General features: G+C 35.0%; 1 protein-coding gene across 2 annotated transcripts; it reads left to right on the top strand.

Annotated features, from left to right (window-relative positions):
• The first annotated feature begins 8,289 nt into the window (after nucleotides 1-8,289).
• On the top strand, nucleotides 8,290-14,295 carry LOC145159374 (Outer membrane OMP85 family protein). Of its 2 annotated transcripts, XM_079078324.1 has the most exons (11): nucleotides 8,290-8,575; nucleotides 8,740-8,806; nucleotides 9,205-9,246; nucleotides 10,261-10,405; nucleotides 10,944-11,102; nucleotides 11,704-11,774; nucleotides 11,838-11,916; nucleotides 12,222-12,337; nucleotides 12,966-13,113; nucleotides 13,505-13,574; nucleotides 13,995-14,295. In XM_079078324.1, exons 1-11 carry the CDS (start codon nucleotides 8,542-8,544, stop codon nucleotides 14,150-14,152), a joined length of 1,089 nt encoding a protein of 362 aa, XP_078934450.1. In that variant the 5' UTR covers nucleotides 8,290-8,541; the 3' UTR covers nucleotides 14,153-14,295. The 2 variants fall into 2 exon arrangements, with proteins under 2 accessions (XP_078934450.1, XP_078934451.1); XM_079078325.1 differs by lacking the exon at nucleotides 9,205-9,246.
• Nucleotides 14,296-19,670: the final 5,375 nt, after the last annotated feature.

Here is a 19,670-nt window from a genome sequence, read left to right on the forward strand (position 1 = left end):
TTGAGGCAGTGATATCTGTTGCTAGTGGAATAGGGGAATAAGTGAAGGGTCGTCGATATTTAATTGCGATTTAATGGAGGGAGAAAGATAATGACTTATGTCCATGGCGGTGCAACATCTGATTATCTGATCAGGTGGGAGAGGCGGTGGAGAGAGCAACCGACTGAAAAACAAATGAAAATAATATGGCAAAGTGTAAAAAAATATCAAGAAGACCTGTTGAAAAGAACAATTCTATATGAAAGACAACTTTAAGTCGAAGAAAGGAAACGTAAAAAAAGTAAGGTGGCCAAAATAAAAAAACCAAAAAAGTTACTGTAGATAAGACTCCCCACAATTAAGTATATATATAATTAATATTTTTTTATTGTTTTTATCTGGTTAATCAATTTACTTATCTCATGTGAATATTTCTTCAAAATCAATTAACTTATACTTTACTAATGGTCTTGAACTAATTTTTATCTTGATAATTTGTATATGACGTTCTTGTTTCACGTTATCTTTTTCTTTCTAATTTGATCCATTATATATTATTATCTATTTATACGTATTTTGATTAATATTATTTATTTAAATAGTAAATAAATATATAATTGTTAATTTAATAATTATTAACTATGAATAATTAGAATATATATATATATATATATATATATATATATATTTGCTGATGTGGACCACATTTAAAAGAAAACTAGGAAAGGTCCCCCGCGTTGCGGGGGTAGAAGACTTCGGTAATTCGTAGTTTTGATTTTGATAATGTCATTGATAAGTAAAATAGAAGCTGTTCATTACATAGTAACTACAATTTTTCTACTATCGAAAGCAAAGATAAGCATGTAGTGAAACTGTTTATATGGTCATTAGATAAGTACTAAAGCTATTTCACATATAACATTATCAAAAAAGAGAGTATTCTTTTTAGGTGTTGATATGTCTATAAGTTACAGTAATAAACGCCTTTTATATGAAATGCTTCCTGTTTTGTAACATACAAAAAGTAGTAGGCAGTAGTTTTTTCCTTAGATGCTGTTAGTGTTTATGATGAACTATATGCTTCTTTTTGCTTCTTCGTATGTGAAGGTCCATCTGTACAATAAAAAGACAGTAATAAGTGTTAATGTTTTTTTTGTTAATAGAAAAAGATAAGTGTATACCTGTACTGGTGTATGACAAAGTTCTTGATGTATGAGATGGTTCGGAAGTTATTGGTAATGGTGTACCAGTGTGACTAATGTTAACAGTCTTAGTGCCTGTTGGAGGTATTGGAGTTGTTGGAATTGTTTATTGGGTGAGGGTATTAGTTGCTTGCATGTCTAGAATCAGAAACCGAATGTTGTCAGAGGTTGATGTTCTTAGCATCTGAATTGACATGGTTTGTGTTGTTCCTTTGTAGTTACTGATGATGCAGTGTAAATTGCTTCTGTTATTTTTAGTGGCATCAGATAGAACCTTTTCTGGAGTTGCTCCGATTAGTTTCCGAGCTGTGGTATCAGTCATAGTTGCAGTAATGGTACCAGTTGGATCTGTTATGGTTGCGTTGAGTTTGTAACTATACTCATATTTGTTTAATTAGTTACTGTTATTAGTTGTTTTTTGGTTAGAAAAAACAGACTTTACTTACAAGAAAATTGGTTGGTGGACCGTTCCATGAGCACTGCAAAACCAACTTGTTCCTTTTTCAAAAATTGAATCTTTGCAAACAGGACATGTTACTTGGCACCAGTAGTCTTTGAATGAGATTTCTGTGAGTAATGCTTTTATTGTAAATGTTTTCTCTTGTAGACATCAGAAAAAGAAGTTTATGATTTTGTTTATGTTTAGTATGGAAAAATAGTATGAAAATGTATACTACCAGAAGCTGGTCACGAGTTTTCCCAGCAATGTTGTTTATGGTTGTTGGAATTCCAGATAGGGCACAAGTGGGCCTTGAAGGTCCATTGAAGCTGCAGATTGTTATTATATAAGAAGAAAACATGATTTTTAGATAAAGTGTTAGAATATGTTTAAATTGTTATTTACCAATTTATAAGCTGTGTTGTTTTTGGAACTGGTGGGTTAACATACGCATGGGTTGCACTTGATGAGCCAAATCTTAATATTCCTGCAGTAAGGGATATACAAAAGATGTTTTATTATTTTCATACGCGTGAAAACCTATTATAAATATTTATATTTTATATTTATAATATGAAGTTTGTTGTTACCGTCTGAGGATGAAATTTTTAGATTTGTGACTGCAGCAACTGTAGTTGCAGGTGGTGGTATTAGGCGATCACGACTGAACTTTTCAGGAGAGGCAATACATTCTTTCCATAGGTTGATTACAACTTCATTTCCACTAATGTTTGTGTATAAAAGTGTAGTTAGTAGTGTATAATTACATGAAATAAAGAACGATCTGATTGTGTTTTATATACCTTTCGTCAGCAAGTATCAAAAGAACAAAGGCTTCACCATTGTGCTTTTTGCAGTCTCTGATTTTTGTGATGACACCAATAAAATATGTATATAGAAAGTAAATAACATATAGTTATGTAATGTATAGATAAGAGATTACATGTTATTTAACAATCAAAATAGTTTTAATGGATATTTAATGTAGGGACAACTGTTTTGTATATAGACCTGGTTAATATGGCGGTTGGTCTCCTAAGTTGATGAGTTCTGTTTTTGAAAGAAAGTGAAACCAATTTGTAGGGAGGATGGTTGTATCTGGTATTGGGTCAATGATGGAAGCAATGCCAACATCTATATAGATTTCGTTTTCCAGAACTTTCTGATATTGATCTAGCCGTGGACATGTGTATTCTGATATTGTATAGCATCTGGACACAGCAAGAACAGCTTCTATATACTCCTGGTTTGTTCTTTGTCCCAATATCTGTATAGCATCTCCCTGAGACATTTTTACAATGGGATTTAAATAGATGATAAGAAAGGCGATATGGGGTTAATATTGTATATTATGATCACTTACAAATTTGTCTACAGCAAGGTACCAAGTTTCATGGTGCCGGGGTTGTGGTTTCCATTTACGTAAGATCCGAACCTGTAATTTCTCTCCAGCACAAGCATATTTTAGTTCTGATATGGTTGCCATTTCTTCACTGGTATTTCTGCTGGAATAAACAGGGGAGAGGTTATTAGTAATGGCATTTTATTTTTTGGCATGTTATAGACATATAAAATATATAATATTTATAAGTATTTCTGTATGACAGTAAAGAACAGATGTAGGTTAATGAAAAGATAGACCTCATTTGTTTGTACTCTGTGCAATAAATCTCTAAAGACAACATTTTTTGTTAGATTATGTTTATTGTGTTGATTTGTGTCTATAAGGATTTTGATGGAATCAGCAGATGTTGCCCTAGATAACGCAACATAAAGTTGACCATGTGTGAATACTGGCTGGGACAAATAAACTCCAATCTTTCTTAGTGATTGTCCCTGGCTTTTGTTTATGGTCATAGCGTAGCATACTTTAATTGGAAATTGTTTGCGTGAGAATGAAAAAAGGTAGATCTGGTGGCCTGTGAATGAACTTTATGCGAGGTATATAAACTCTTTTTCCAATAGACGTTCATGTGATGATAGTTGCCTCAATAATGATCGGAAGTAATTGGGAAACAATTAACCGTGTGCCATTGCACATACCATCCCTCTGATTTAGATTTCTAAGTAGAATTATAGGTGTATTGAGTTTTAGCCTAAGAGAGTGGGGTGGTAGCCCTGTAAAGTGTAACTGATTTAGGTATTCTATTGGATATAACCCCTCCAATTCTGATGTATGCTTTCCATTTGGTTGCATACCATCGATGCTTCGATAAACTTTTGGATCACCATTTGTCATTTCTAGTATAAGGTCATTAATTTTGTCAGCAACTTCATTAGTAAGGCAAACAATTGCTCTAACTGACAGATCAGCAGGGGATAGATAAATGTAACACTCTATCACCATATACAAACTGTATGAGATATTGCAAAGAATTCTCTTGTGGGGGTATTAACAACGAATCTGGAATTTGTACCCAACGTGTACTTTGAGGATCTTCTGTATCAGGTTCACCTAGGTTTCCATTACGAATATTTAGTATCCAATCAGCAAAAACAGATGTTGACAAACTATTACTAGGCTGAGGTTTTGAAGCAACTAATCACATGTTTTCATTTAGCATGAAAACCTGAAAAGACGACCACAGGTATGAATTTGGTAAGGTTAAGGAGATGATAGCAGCTCATGTACTTTTCGGTGAAACTGGCAGTGTCTGATGAAAGTCTCCCCCAAGAAGAACTGAAATCCCACCAAATGGGAGTGAATCACAATCAAGAACATCACGTAAGGAACGATCTACATACTCAAAACAACGGCGGTCACTCATTGGTGCTTCGTCCCATATAATTATTGATGTTTGTTTTAAAAGCTCTGCAAGTATAGTATTCTTTTTGATGTCACATGATTTCTTTTCTCCTAAATCAATAGGTATTTTAAATCTTGAATGTGCTGTTCTTCCTGATGGAAGCAGAAGCGATGCTATTCCAAAGGCAGCTACCGCAAGTACAATTTTCCCGAGTGATCTGAAATGGCAAAGTAAAGTAGTCCACAAAAACATTTTTCCAGTTCCACCGTGTCCGTAAACGAAAAGTAGAATCTGTTTTTTGTGTTGTTCTGAGTTAATAACGGTTTCATAAACAGCCATATGATCCTTATTTAACTGAGATAACATAACTAAATGTTGTATTTTTAAAGCTTCTCTATCATAAATTGTCTCTTCTACCAGAAGACGGTTCTGTAACATACTAACCGAATCAAGACATGGCATGGGTAATTTGAAATCAGCCAAAGACTTAGAAGGTGTAGAAGCTTGGAGTATGTTTTCTAAGTCAAAAAGCAACTGATGCTGAATGATATTGTCACCTATGTGAAAGTGTTTGTCTGGAAATTGAAGGTTCATTTTATGTATATAATCATCTGTCATTTTCTTCTGTGCAACATCCCATAATGACTCCGGACTGCTGACCTCACAGAAAAGTAATAGCTAACAAAAGAGTGACCGTAATTGAGAAGAAGTTGCCCATGTTGATGCTTCATTAAAAGCGGTCATCCATTCGACATCATCACCTATCAACCCCAAAGCGTTGCATGCGTTTCGAAAGGTTGGATAAACACGGTCAGAAACTGTACGCACATCCTCATAGGACATGCAGCCTTTCTGATGACACAACAGTGTTCGAAGATAGAAGAGTTCACCAGAAGAGGGATGGACAAATACAAGCCTCCCTATAGCCTTAGAAGACTCATAAACTCTAGGTGATCCATTCCTTAAATTGAGTATCCCACTTATAATCATTTGGGTAGTCTATATAAGTTAGATGACGACCTTTGGGATCTCTTGCATTACTATCGAACCACCCAATAAGAGGTGTTCTAGCAAAACATGGATTAGAAAGCACCTGATCTATCTTTCTGTCCTCTCTAAATATAACATGCTACATATGAGGGAGGTGTACATGTAATATAAAAACAGGTGGTCGACGCCGATGAATGTCAAAATTCAGAATTCTCCACGCTGCCTCATATGGACAGATATACCGCCCATCAAGGAACCTTTGTATCTCATTTATAGTTGGAGTTGATGTGCTTGTACTACTTCCATCAGTGGTTTCACTTCTTTGGATGACAAACCGCACACGCTCTACACCTTTAGAAATGTACTTAAAAAGATATTTCACCATCATATTCCAGCCATAATATTCAACATTTATGTACGCCCCAAATCGAGAACACAACCTCTTGTTATAAGGAACAACATATCTATTGTCAACAACTATCCCAGTTGGCATGTGCAATAAAACTTCGTTTGTAGTGTGCATACCCTTCTTTGTCAAAGATTGTGTGATCTTGGAAAGGTTTTGGAAAGTGCTTACTACATTTTTCCTCTTTCATACAGGGGGCATCTTTGTTTAAAGGTCCACAAGGGCCATGAATCATACATGTGGTCACAATGTTGTATAGTAATGGTTCTAAAACTCGATCAGGCAACTCTGTAGTTATATACTTGTCAATGTCAGAAGGCTCTTTAATTTTATCTGTGTTGATTACCCATAACAGTGTATGGCAATGCGGAAGACCTCTTTTTTGGAACTCAATTGTATATAGAGCTGCAAATCCATATAAAACAGTTAGTCAAAGGCAAAAATGATCAGCATAATAAAAAAAACCATTTAAGAAAATATAATGAAAGTAACATACATGCTTGTACTTCACCAAATGTTTTATCTTCCTTAAGAAACTTCATAAAAGCATCAACCTTGATTTCAAAGACTCTAGCAATCACATCAGCTCTACTATGAACATCTTGTTGACCATGACTATCCATATACCGACTTATCTCAGGCCATTTCACATTACATGTAAAAGTAATGAAATACTGTGGGTTCCCATAAACTCTACAAATAGACAGTGCGTCTTGATAGTGACTATACATATAACGGGGACCACCTATAAACGATGCAGGCAGAAAGACACGTTTTCCTACTACACGACTATCTCTGTCTCATTTTGAAAGCGCATCGTAAAGGCCAGAAACATAATCAGATCGGAGCTGATCTTGATGGTGCAAGATAAAATCTAGACGTTCTTCTTCAATGCAAGTGTAAGCATCAACAATATATTGTTGGAAAAGACGACCACCTTCTAATATGAGTGAGAATATGTGTTGACGTGCATGAATTAGATAACTATAGTACATGTTGACTGATAGGTTTCTCGCAGCAGGACCCGTTTCATTACGCAGCTTCAAACGCGGGAACCAACCTTCTTCCCCATATGGAAAAAGCAAAGGATAATGAAGATGCATATCACTTGGGTGTAGTTTACTAACACGCTGAGGGAGACTAGACTTTGAATGAATAATGATATCATACTTTGCACCACTGGAATCGTCACCAATAATAATACATCCGAGAGTACCAGCAGTACACCATACCTACGATCAGGAACTTCATTGTACAAACGAACCGAGCATGATTCCAAGTTCAAACCAGCCGCAATTTCTGTAGCCGTCTTAAAAGTACGGACTTATTCATTGTGAGTTGTCAAACATTCCATAAGACAACGAATAATACCAGCATTTAAGTTCCTTTTATTAGGAGAAACAAAAGCCTTTAACCTATTCATAACCTCATTATCAGTGTCATATACGTATAGCTGTAAAAACCTAGGCTCATTGGCATCCTGTGGACAAAGGGAACCAATCCAATGATAAATCTGACCAGAAATGTTAAATACATACGGACCACGACCTTTATTGATTTCATTGTCCATATAAGCTCCTAAAGAAGTCATTGAAAACATGCTATTATATGCCCTAATGTCAACCATAAAACGACTATCCATATACAAGTTACGAATTTCAGCAGGCGGAATCAATGGATAGGGAAGAATAACAGAACCGTGTCTACAACATTGACTATACACCGGTCGACTAACAGTAGAATGAGCAACACTCCTTTCAACATCCCAAAAAAACGCACCACAAAATTCACAAACACAATTACAGTCACCACAATCATAGAGCACATGCAACAAAGGAGCATTAAATTGTTGTCGACGGGAAGACTTGCGCACAAAACCATCAACTGTTACAGAAGAAGATGAACCAATTTCAGAGAGCTTCCGCTTACCACGCCTAGGCATTATACGTAACCCAATACAAAGCAAGCAAAAAAGCCCACAAAAAAACCCAACAACAACGGAGAGAACGGTAGAGTGAAGTGAAATATTATATATAAAGTGCAGAAGACGAAGATTAAAAAAAACAATAAATTACCTCCACCAAAATCGGAAAAGAAAGAACAAAAAGCGAACAGAAAGAGCGAGGAAGGAGATGGTAAATAAAATAAAACACATTAGATAATTAGATAAAGGATATAAATACACCTATGGAATCACATTCCCCAAGCAATGACTCTGGCAAATAAAACAATTAAAAAATATAGGACCGCCATTGACCTATTGACCAGACCAAATTGTAAAGAAAATTTGACAGACATTTACTTCAACAAATTGAAGAAAGGTAAAAACTGTAAGGGGGTAAAGTGAAAAAGAACCATCTTTTACTGTTCACAAAGGGGGTTTAAAAATATATATATATATATATATATATATATATATATATATATATATATATATATATATATATATAATTGGGATTTTATTAATATAAACTGACGTTACATGTGTGAAACAGAGACATTGTACTGGATAACGTTACTCTTTATCCTTTTTCTCATAGGAGCTGTTGTACATAGATACTCATTTGAAGTCCACAAAAATACGGAAAAAAGAAAAGATTTGGAGAAAATGTGCAAAAATACCAAAACCAATCACGAGAGAAAGAGATAACTTGCTTCGATTACTAACCTCATCGTGCGCCATCAAGCTTCCTTGCCCTTAAACCCGTTAACCCTTCTACAGTATTCGCTCTTAAAGCTTTGGGAATTTGGTTTTTGAATGGTTGATAAAGTTATCGGATGGGAGCTCAGAAGAGCGTCCATGCTGGCAAAGGTCTGTTTCTTTTTTCATTTTTCTCAACTGACTGTGTCGCTCTCTTTGCTATTCGCAAAGCGCAGTTATTTAATTCGTGAATTCGCCCACATTGTTTGATAAAACCCTAGAATTTGTGTGTCAGTGACCTTATGGTTTGATTAATTTGTTGCTAATTCATACAGCCAAGATAGACTTCAATGTTGATTTCACGCACAGGCTATGTGCTGCTATGATGGTTCATTCTTTCAGGTTTTTTCTGGTTCATACTTTCCTTTCTTTTAGTAATTGATATTTTCCCTGTGAGTTCTTGCTAGTAATTCCTCTATTTATAGTCTGGGTGCCTGGATATGAATATTCTACTGTGTGCGTTTAATCCAAAGCCCATTGGCAATGAATGAAATCACCCAAAATTATAAATGCAGAAGAATTATTTTGCATTTACCAGACGTCCCATTATTCTTTCTAGCTAATATGCTCCCGTTGACTTCATTTGCCTATCTTAGCGAGTCATCTAGACTGTGCTTACCTTTCAAATAAACTCCAGTTGAAACTTGAAACTTACTATTATAGATTCCATATTCTCTTTTTGATATTTTATTGATTATCACCCCTATTGCTTTTGTTTATTGTTTCTTTGTATGAAACAGAAATTCAGGCACTAGTAGTCCACTTTCGCTTATTGTTGGGAGGTATGATTAGCATTTCAGTTGCATCAACTTTTCAGTAAAAAAACTTGCCTCTTGCTTATACAACTATTAGGCTTAGATAAGTACTAGTATTTGGTATTAGTATTTATGGATAAATATTAGTCTTTAGGGATACATATTAGTGATTTTTTGTTTATTGCCAGAGATATGGATTAGTAGTTTTATAAGGTAGGGTTCTAGTTTGGAAAATCTATAAAAAGGGATTTTATGCTTATTATCATCATCAAAGAGAATTGGGTGACTGGGCATCATTAGTAGAGTTGGCTTATTAGGTCATTATCTTATTCGTGAACATCTTTAATTGCTTTGTCATTGCCTTTTTTTTATTGGGTCCTATCAACATGACAATGCACTTAACATTTACTAAACTAATTGAAAAAAAGAATGAAAAAATTTAGTCACACCATTGATTTAGCCATTTAACTATTTTTTGTAGTGATCAATGATTGAAGTTTGTTTACCGGTTTAAAAATCATTCTTCCCGGTTAAGCGATTTTGATCTTAGAGCAAAACACAGGAAAACACAATGTACTCTCATCATTCCACATTTTAGCCATTTGAACGATTTTATTTTTTTAATCTTTTTAGCACTGAAGTATTATAATAACAAAAAAAGTATAATGGCTTAATTACTACGTATATTAGTTAAGTGGCCAAATCGATAAAATGGTGAAAGTGCAATTGCTTTTTTCACTTTTGGCCCAAAAAAGAATGCAAGACATATCTAAGCGCTTTGGACTAAAAAGTTGCATAGCTTTTGTAAAAATCATTCAACAATCTATACAACGTTTTTAAAATGTTCCGTGGTTTCCAACTTCCAAGTTAGAGTACCCTTTGTGAATGTCTTCCAAGATCAGAGTCATATGCTAAGTAACTAGCACACTCACAACTTTCTTTTTCTGCTTATATTTTTAGGTGGTTAGTCCTTGTTTCAACATAATGATTCATTTCATGCAAATTGGGTTTGCAACTTATGTGCTAATTTCTTTTTTGCAGCCTTTGTGTAAAACACCCTAACTTATTTGGAAAGAGTGAGAAGCTTGATCTATTGTGGGATAAAGGGCTTTCAGATTCCAATATATTGATTGCTTACAGGAAGCCTAGGCCTGAATGGCTGGCTCAACATTCTTTTGTCTTTCAGGTTTTTTTTTTTTTTTTTTTTTTTTTTTTTACTTAATGAGCGTAATAGAGAAAAAAAAAAGTATTACTCAGTAAGCTATATATTGGTTTATTGCAAAAAGAACGAATTAAATAGAGAAAGCCAGGCAAAGCATGATTCCCATTACGTCCTAAATTTTTACAAATTTGTCCTCATTTTATTTCCTTCCATTTACCCAAACGTATCAATCATCACTGACTCAGTTTTATTTAAAACATTTATTTGTTTATTATAGCAACATACTTTCATTTCTTTCCATTACAACCATGTACTTTAAAAATCTATCGAATTATAGCAATCTCAACTGAATATAAAGAAATTTTGATTGCTATAATTGGGGAGATTTTTCAAAGAAAAAAAGTTAATCGGGTAGGTTTTATAACGTGCAGTTTCCTAATAAGAAAAAGATGAAAAGTACAATGATGCTGTAGCAGAAAGAAATGAAAGTAGGGAATTTACAGACAGAATATCGTGTAGTTATGTTATGGATTAATTATATGAATTGAATTGATTTGAGCAGCACTCGATCTCGCCTGAGGTTGGGATACATGGTGTGCCTGCTGACAACTTTTCAAAAACAGGGAGTGGAGGTGTCAATCTATGCCGCTTCTCGGCAGGCCTAGATCTCGACGAGCCTGGAACTTCCAATTGGACCACCAAAACTAGTATAAAGTTTGAGGTATATCCGTTACATCACATAACTAATTAATTTTATGCAAAAGACAGGAATACCCTCCTCAACCAACGCTTGTATATGCAACAACCTAATTGGACTCAACAAGCTTTGTAATTGTAGTGCTATGGTCGTTCTCGTCTTTAGTGCTCTACTTTTTTAGGTGGGACAAAATATTTCAGTTTTTGTCCCATTCACATACGAAACACGCTGCAATGCATACTCTTTTGTCCTTATACCCCTCCTTACTCCTTTCATCTAAACATTCTTCGGCTTTTTAAAGATCAAGCAGATTAATAAATAACCTTCAAACTTGAATTTCTAAGCAAATAAAATTGTTATCGCATTTCTTACAAACATATCTTGATTATGTAATTGAAAACTATTTTGTTTAACCTTAGAAATTATGTTTTCCGATTTTCTTTTTAAGCACGGAAAGAATGTTTCAAGTAGTGGCATGTTTTTTCCCACCATTACGTGTTGTATGAATAAAAGTGTTGAATGGATAAATAATGTTTGTAAGTGTTCTCGAAGACTTTTTTTTTTTTTTTTTTGGATTGAATAAACCGCGGAGAGTAATTTAGCCTTGTATCATGTTGGTATGTAGCATGTCCGTCCTGTCAATGATGATGGCCGCTCAATAAGTAGAGATCTTCATGGATATTCAGTGACTTCCAGGTAATTATGGATTTTTTTTTTAAATGTGTTTTGACAGATGTCTTATGATTCTTTTTAATGCAGCGGTAATTTTCATGATAATATGGTAGTACTGAAACAAGAGTCCAGATTCGCCAAAGCAAATGATCATAGTTTCACTCGGGTTATTGCTCTGCTCTTTCCTTATTACGTGTTGTTTCTTTTGACTTAATGAGGACATAACTTAATCCAGTAAAGTAAGCTGTATAATATGACTTAACAGAGTAAGTCAGGGAAATGACCATCAAGTCCTATGTTTTCTCTTATTTATTTTTTCCTTTTAATTCTCCTAGTGTGCCTTCATTTCCTCAAATATTTTTTAAACATCATTATCCATTACTTAATGAGCAAAAAAAGGAACATGTGAATTTAATACATAATTTTTGTCATATGCATTACTAATTTTTTAAAATGTACTACTGTATTCAGTTTAGTCTACAAATAGAACAAGGAATTCCTCTTATGTCAAAGTGGTTAATTTTTAACCGGTTCAAGTTTGCTGCATCGAAGGGAGTCAAAGTTGGTCCTGGATTTCTCTTGGCAAGGTGAGAGTATATATATATATATATATATATATATATATATATATATATATATATATATATATATTAAGCGTAAAGCAAATTTTCCACAAATGTGAACAAGATGCAAGAGTTAAAGACGGTGAGTTTTAAAAATGTGTTGATGTCTTAAGTTAAATGGTTAACAAACTGTTTTTTTCTATACAAAACACTAGCATAGTGTTTTTAAAAGTAACATCAGAAGGTAAGCAATTGGAATGTTTTGTTCACAAAATACAATAAAATAAGAGTATTTTGTGAACAAAACTGTCCAGTTGATACTACTTTTTTAATATTAATATAATGGTGTTTTGTAAAGAAAGAAATAGTTGGTTACCCATTTACGTTATTAAGCCTTTAAAACTTTGTAACATATTTTGCAAATTATACAAATCCTCGAGGGCATTCGCGTCTTTTGTACACAGACAAGAGATCTGTCCCTGGGACTTTTTTGGTGGCAAAAAAATTGCAAGCTTTTTCCCATTGATATCATTCAATACATTACAAGGCCTGTGCTGTGTGGGTGTTGCTGTTTTGTTGTTTGAAGTTTTGTGTTTGTTTATAATTTGAATTTTGAATAGCATGGGCATAAATGTATTTGTTTGTGTGACAGCGTTACAGGTGGTTCTATCGTAGGTGATATAGCTCCATACCAAGCATTTGCAATTGGGGGGGTTGGTAGTGTACGTGGATATGGTGAGGGTGCGGTTGGATCTGGTAGATCTTGTTTGGTTGCCAACACTCAACTCACATTCCCTATGGTATGTACGTATGTTCATTCTCATGTTATTATATAAAGGGTTAAATCTACCAATGTACTTTCATTTATTCTCATCACAACATTCTACTTGTAAAATCCCACCCAACTCGAAGCAGTTTTCAAACTGTAAACAATGGAAGTAAGATGCTCACATATAAATGAAATTACAGTGCCATTTAGCCTTCATATAAATAAGTTGTGGTATATTCTTACTTCATATGATTATGATATGAACAAGCTATGCGATATTCGTTTGTTCAATGTATTCATTTGCTAACTAATACCTATTAAAAAAAGCTGTTTATCTATCCTGGTAAATGATTTAATCAAACAATTTAAACATTGTTTTTGGTTGGTTGATTATGATGCGTTGAATTATGTTGTGTTACCAGAATCAGATGCTTGACGGTGTTCTCTTCTGTGATTGTGGAACTGATTTGGGTTCTGGTCGCTATGTTCCTGGTTAGTGTTTCCCCTTTTCTTTAAACAACTTCGACGTCCTCCATTTGTTTATTTTCAATGTTTTGTTGTCCCTCCCAAAATAAAAGCAACATTTTCTCTTTTGGTTAGTTTCTAATCATATTGGCCCAAATACAGACTTTTTATCAATTCATTTAGCCACTTGCCTATTGTCTTTTTTTATCATTATTATAATACTAGTTCCATAGTTCAATGACTAAGTTGATAAAAGATAGTTGAGTGGCCAAAACGATGAAATGGTGAAAGTATGTTTGTGCTTATATATATATATATATATATATATATATATATATATATATATATATATATATATATATATATATATAGTAAATCCTGTTAATCGTAAAGACCAAAGAGTGATGTGATAGTGATTGTGATAGTGAGTTCAATTGTTATTTGTAGGAAACCCTGGTCTAAGACATGGTAAACCGGGAGCCGGTGTTGGTGTTGGATATGGAGCCCGGTTAAAGTTCCCGATGGGCCATTTTCAGGTCGATTACGCTCTCAATTCCTATCATCAAAAGACCATCTATTTCGCCTTTAGTAATGTTGCTTCTTGATTTTTTTTTCGAACTTATAAGCCTTATGGTCAATTCTTTCCAATTCATGGAAAATAGGTTAACGCCAACAAATTTTGTTTGGAACCAAAAATCTCATAATCTTATTTATTCAATGTAAATACAACATTTTGTTTGCTAACTAATACCTATTCATTTTCATAAAAGAAAAAGTAACCCTTAAAAAAAGGGTTAATGCTACAAAAAATTCAAACTTTATGGTCCGATTAGCACGTTACCAACCGACATGTTGATATGTCGGCCTTTGTTGATGTGGCATGCAGACTGTATCGTCACATCAACATGTCTTTTAAAAACAATTGAAAGCATAGAAGAATTACCAACGGGCATGTTAATATATCGGCTCTTGCTGACGTGGCATGTAGATTGTATCGCTACATTAGCAATCTATTAAAAAAAATCTTAAAGCACAGAAGAATAAGGGAGCAAGTCTGATTCGAATTGAGGACTTGCCCATTCATAGGTGACGCCGTTAGCCCTGACCCAGAGGCTCATTTTGTTTATAGCTTCTTAAAATTTGTTTATATTATGGAAGATAATTAACACATATACACATGCAAAAGTTCGTTGAAAAGAGGATGAGTTAGATTCGAACCCGGGTAACTTGCACGAATAATCAAAGAGCTTACCACCGGTCCAACGAACAAATAAACGTTTTATTGCCCCATTTCTTTTACATATTCCATATAAGAATGTGAGAAATACATATAAAAATACTTTTTTTGAAAAAAATATATTTTTTTTTATAAAACCTTTTTTATACAAAAACATATTTTATACAACCTTTTTTTTCATATATATATATATATATATATATATATATATATATATATATATATATATATATATATATATATATATAAGAGTAGGATCAAATGAGAACACCCAAAAGGTTGAGAATGCGAGAACAGATATGAACCATTTAAAAAACTAAATCTAAGGTTATTATTGAATGGGCCATTTATGTAAAATTTTAAAAGTTACAGGTATTAAAGTGTAACTTTAAATGGTGATAAGGGTATTATAGTAATTGGACATTTACCACCGTTATTTAATTCCTATAATTCCTCAATCACTCGCCTATTTCCTTCTATTTCCCATCTCTCTCTTCATCTCTCTCTGTAAACCTAGGTACGCCTCCACCCTACATCATAGATCCACCACAAAAGGGAAAAGAATGGTGAGACAAATTGGAATCGATGAAGCCAAAAAGGGGGAAAGGGAAACAGGATCTCTGAATTGCTTTTGATCAGAAGGAGAGGATTCACGAATGGAGCAGGGATCTGGAGGCATAGTCGATTGGGGAATGTTCGATCCTCGTCTGATCAAGTGACAATGAACGGAAACAGGTCAGAAATCATTTGGGCTGCTCTCGGTTTTTTTTTGTTTGAATCAGCGAAAGAGCACTCCTACAAGTCGATGTTAGTTCATCGGTTTTCATTGGAGATTCTAGACCAGCAATCGATTTCAAGTTGGAAGGTATGGTCTCGATTTTGCTTGAATGTTGCTGTGAAGATAAAGGTTGATGATGGAGGCTATGTCGATGGTGGTTTCCTGGTTACGAAGGGTAAAGGGTATGATTAGGGCTTCCTTTATCTTTCATTTATTCAGAATCGATTCATTGATATATCACCTTTATTCGATGTTTAGAGTTGCAAATCCATCTCTTTCACTTTCAATTTTGTGTTTTTCCGATTTTGGGGTTTTCTATCAAGAACATGAAACGATGAATATGAAATTGTTTCAGGAGCGAAGAAATAAGAATAGGGAGCACCTCCACCGATTTGGTGGTTCATCGCAGTAGTGGAGTGGCTGGGGCTATTCTGGCAACCTCTTCACCACTTCGTTTTCTTGTTCCAGTTACTGTCGATGAGAGGGGGAGGAAGGCAGAAAGAAAACGACAACAGGGGGTGTTTGGGTTGCTTGGTGTGTCGTAAAACTGTGGGAGAAAACGGAGGGGGCTGCTGCCCTTGGCTAGCCGGAAACCACCAGCAAACACCTCTGGTGGGGGTGTTTTTGTTGCACCTCGAAGATAGGAGAAAAAGAAGGGAGTGTGAGAGGAAATGGAAGAATGAAAAATTGTATTTATCTATGAATAGAAGTTATTCATTTGTGGATAGCAGTGCATTCATGTGTGAATAACAGTGAATGAATAGCAGTGCATTCATGTGTGAATAGAAGTGTATTCATTTGTGAATAACAGTGAATGAATGTATTTATTTATGATTAGAGGTATTCATTTATTCAATTCTGAATAACAGGGTACTCATTTGTTAATAGCAGTGTATTCATTTGTGAATAACAGTGTAAGCATGTGTTAATGAGTATATTTATTTATGATTAGAGGTATTCTTTTTATAAAGAAATGATAAATTTTGCACTCTTTTTATTTTCAATTGATTAAAAAAAAGGAATTAGATTACTTGTAAATTGATGTGTATTTATTTGTGATTGGAGTAGTATCAGATTTTTTGAAAAAAAAATCATTTATGAATACAAATGTACTAATTTGGTGTTCGATTTCTATTCATTTTTTTGAAAACAAAAAAAACGTGAAATAGGAGAAAAAAATTGATTTTTTAAGAATTTTTTTTTCAGTTTTAAAATAAATTTTGGTAAAAATGTTTTTTATATTCCATTAATAAGAAAAATAAAAAATTGAATATTTATTTCTTTTTTGGTAACTGAACCTAAATTTAAGGGAATTTGATTGAATTTTATTTTAATTTAACTTAATTAAAATATACATTTACTAGTATGCCCTTATATATTGATTGGTCTAGAATTGTTCTCGCGTTCTCAACCTTTTAGGTGTTCTCATTTGATCCTCTCCCTATATATATATATATATAACCTTTTTTTATTGTCCTAAAATTATGGTAACTAAGTTAAATTGGAGCTTATAATATTGATAACACCATTATCTTCACGTCAAATTGCTTATCTCGACTTTTACAGTTTGCAACCATCTCCAAAGGGTTCTTTCCCACAACCGCCACCATTGAAAAAACCGATCAGGTCATTTGCTAATCAGTGGTCCGCTATATCCTGAAAAACGTACCAGATCTCAATGTCAGTGTTGTCAATTACTAGAAGAAACAAGTTGATGGGTATTTCGATGAGGCATATGTAACTAGCTAGTTAATATTTTAAGTGGAAGAAAAACTAACTTTGACTGGTTTGTAGTCAAACCCGTACGTCCATCTTCATGGGAAGATGGTTGCTTATTAGTTAATCTCGTTCACCCATACTTGTCCTTTAAGGCAATGCTTTGAGTAGTTATATGATATGGTCCATTCCTACATATTTCTTAGTATATAAAGAAGAGTAAGTGCCAAAATCTAGTTAGATGATATGGTCCATTCCTACATATTTCTCTAATTGCTAAGAACTTAATGCTTCTATCCTCTCTCCATGTCTTGCAATTTGTGCATGCTTTGAGTGTACTAAGTTGCTTCTCCTTTAAGGCTTATTGTCACACCCCAAAACCGGAACGGCGGAAACGTTCGGGGGTGGAGGACGTCATGTTTAGTATCACAAGACTAGGAAACCAAATGCAAGGAAACTCCTCACGGGACTAGGAAACACTTTGACCAAGTGTTGGAATCACATGTGATTGACATAAAGGGTGTTTATGGCCATGGTTTGGTGTTCACGGCCATGTGTTTACGGCCAAGGGAGTTTACGGCCGTAAACCCATGGTCAAAGATGCATATGAGGGTGTTTGAAGGCTAGGGAAGCTTGAGGGAATTTTGCTCTACACAAGGATGAGAAAGACCAACTCAATGGAGAGTGTTGAGGTGTTTACGGCCAAGGGAGTTTAATCCTGGCCGTAAACTCTCTAAATGGTCACATTTAGGGTCTTAAAGGTAAGGAGTTTCAAAGGCTTAAATGTCACAAAGGTTAGCAAAGGCCTAGATGTGTTTAAGGTCCAAGACTTGACCATAATTGGAGTTTACGGCCAAGGGTGTTTACTCTTGGGCCGTAAACTCTCTAAATTATGAGTTTGGTGATGATTCAAGGTCTTACAAAGCACATGGGAGTGTTCTAGCCTCAAATCCAAGCCTTAGGAAGAGTTTAGGGCTCAAATGGCACCTTTATAGGGGTTTACGGCCATGGGAGATGGCTTGGCCGTAAACTCCTTTTGGTCTTGCATTCTTGATGTTTTCAAGGCTCTAAGCATGGGTCTTAACTATATATCAAGTATAGGGAAGAGTACTTACGATATAGAAGCTTGAAATGGTCGATTTTGGCCAACAACACTAGTGTGTGTTCTTGGTGTTCTTGGTGAAACTTGAAGATCTAAGAAAAGTTGATTTCCATGGATGAAATCAAAGAGTGTAACTAGGAGATGAAGTGTAACAACAAATCAAGGATGAACACTTACCACTTTTGGAGATCTAGGATGAAAATCGGGATGATAGTTAAGAGAGAAATGGAGTGTTCTTGAGGTTGGAATGTAAGAAATGGCTAGAAATGACCAAGGGCCATATATATGGGCTTGAGTTTACGGCCACATGAGTTTACGGCCGTAAACTCATTGGCATTGTGGCCGTGAACTCCTTATGATGAGGTTAAGGACCTAATGTTTGCATAGTGTCATCTAGCAGGTACATTCTAACACTTATTCCTTAAGTGTACTGGGCTTAAAACTCCTTAGAATGACCTTTAACCAGGCTAGAACTCATTACCAATGAGTCTGACACTCAGTTGAGTTGACTGACTGAGCTTTTAAAGAATTTTTTTTTTTTGGGTTGTCACATCATCCCCCCGTTAGATGGAATTTCGTCCCGAAATTAGCTTTCTTACAGTACTACTGGGGTTGCGCTCCTCTGATTGGCAGAATACCTACTCATAGACCTGGCAACTTTGCCTTGACGTTCATGATAGGATTCGTACTTGGTCCATCTATCATTACCTCGTGTATACAAGTCGTATATAATTAGGATTAGTAAGACGGTCGGATGTGCGACTCTGCCCCAGGTCCACAACCAAACAAGGAACAGGAGATAGGGCGGAAATATACATACTAAATCTGCGTAATCATAATCATATACCACCCCCGCGTATACACTGAATAGTGACAGGTGGGCTGTATTCGTCCATAGCCTCTCTGCCCGAACTTGGTCTGGTGGACGAGTGGTATTTCGTGACGGTCTGCGGACACCTGCCGATGAGGTTTCAGAGGACAAAGTACTCTTCGCATGAGTACTCCGGGGTTTAGAATACGAAAGATAAAACTGAGGTTTAGGTCGGACTGTCGATACGAATGACGAAAGTTTCGAGAGCTTGACGATTGAGGCGATATAAACATAAGAACTTTAGTATGGTGAGGACCACGCCAACTCATGACGAAAGATAGCAACAGACTCCTTACTGATCAAAGTTTTGCCGATTGGAAAGAAATGTATGTTATACGATGATGTATCCCTAGCGTGCTCGAAAATGTACTCTTAGTGTGCTCGACTATGCACTCTTAGCGCGTTCGATAGTGCACTCT

Source organism: Lactuca virosa, chromosome 2 (assembly GCF_052849685.1).
Source record: "Lactuca virosa cultivar CGN04683 chromosome 2, Lactuca_virosa_CGN04683_v6, whole genome shotgun sequence".
NCBI classification, from domain to species: Eukaryota; Viridiplantae; Streptophyta; class Magnoliopsida; order Asterales; family Asteraceae; genus Lactuca; species Lactuca virosa.

What these genes read in the sequence shown, in the direction of transcription:
- LOC145159374 (XM_079078324.1), top strand. Translation starts at nt 8,542, where the DNA reads ATGGGAGCTCAGAAGAGCGTCCATGCTGGCAAAG. An exon ending in GAGCGTCCATGCTGGCAAAG is followed by an intron (nt 8,576 to 8,739) that starts GTCTGTTTCTTT and finishes TAATTCATACAG; the next exon opens with CCAAGATAGACTTCAATGTT. An exon ending in CTTTCGCTTATTGTTGGGAG is followed by an intron (nt 9,247 to 10,260) that starts GTATGATTAGCA and finishes TCTTTTTTGCAG; the next exon opens with CCTTTGTGTAAAACACCCTA.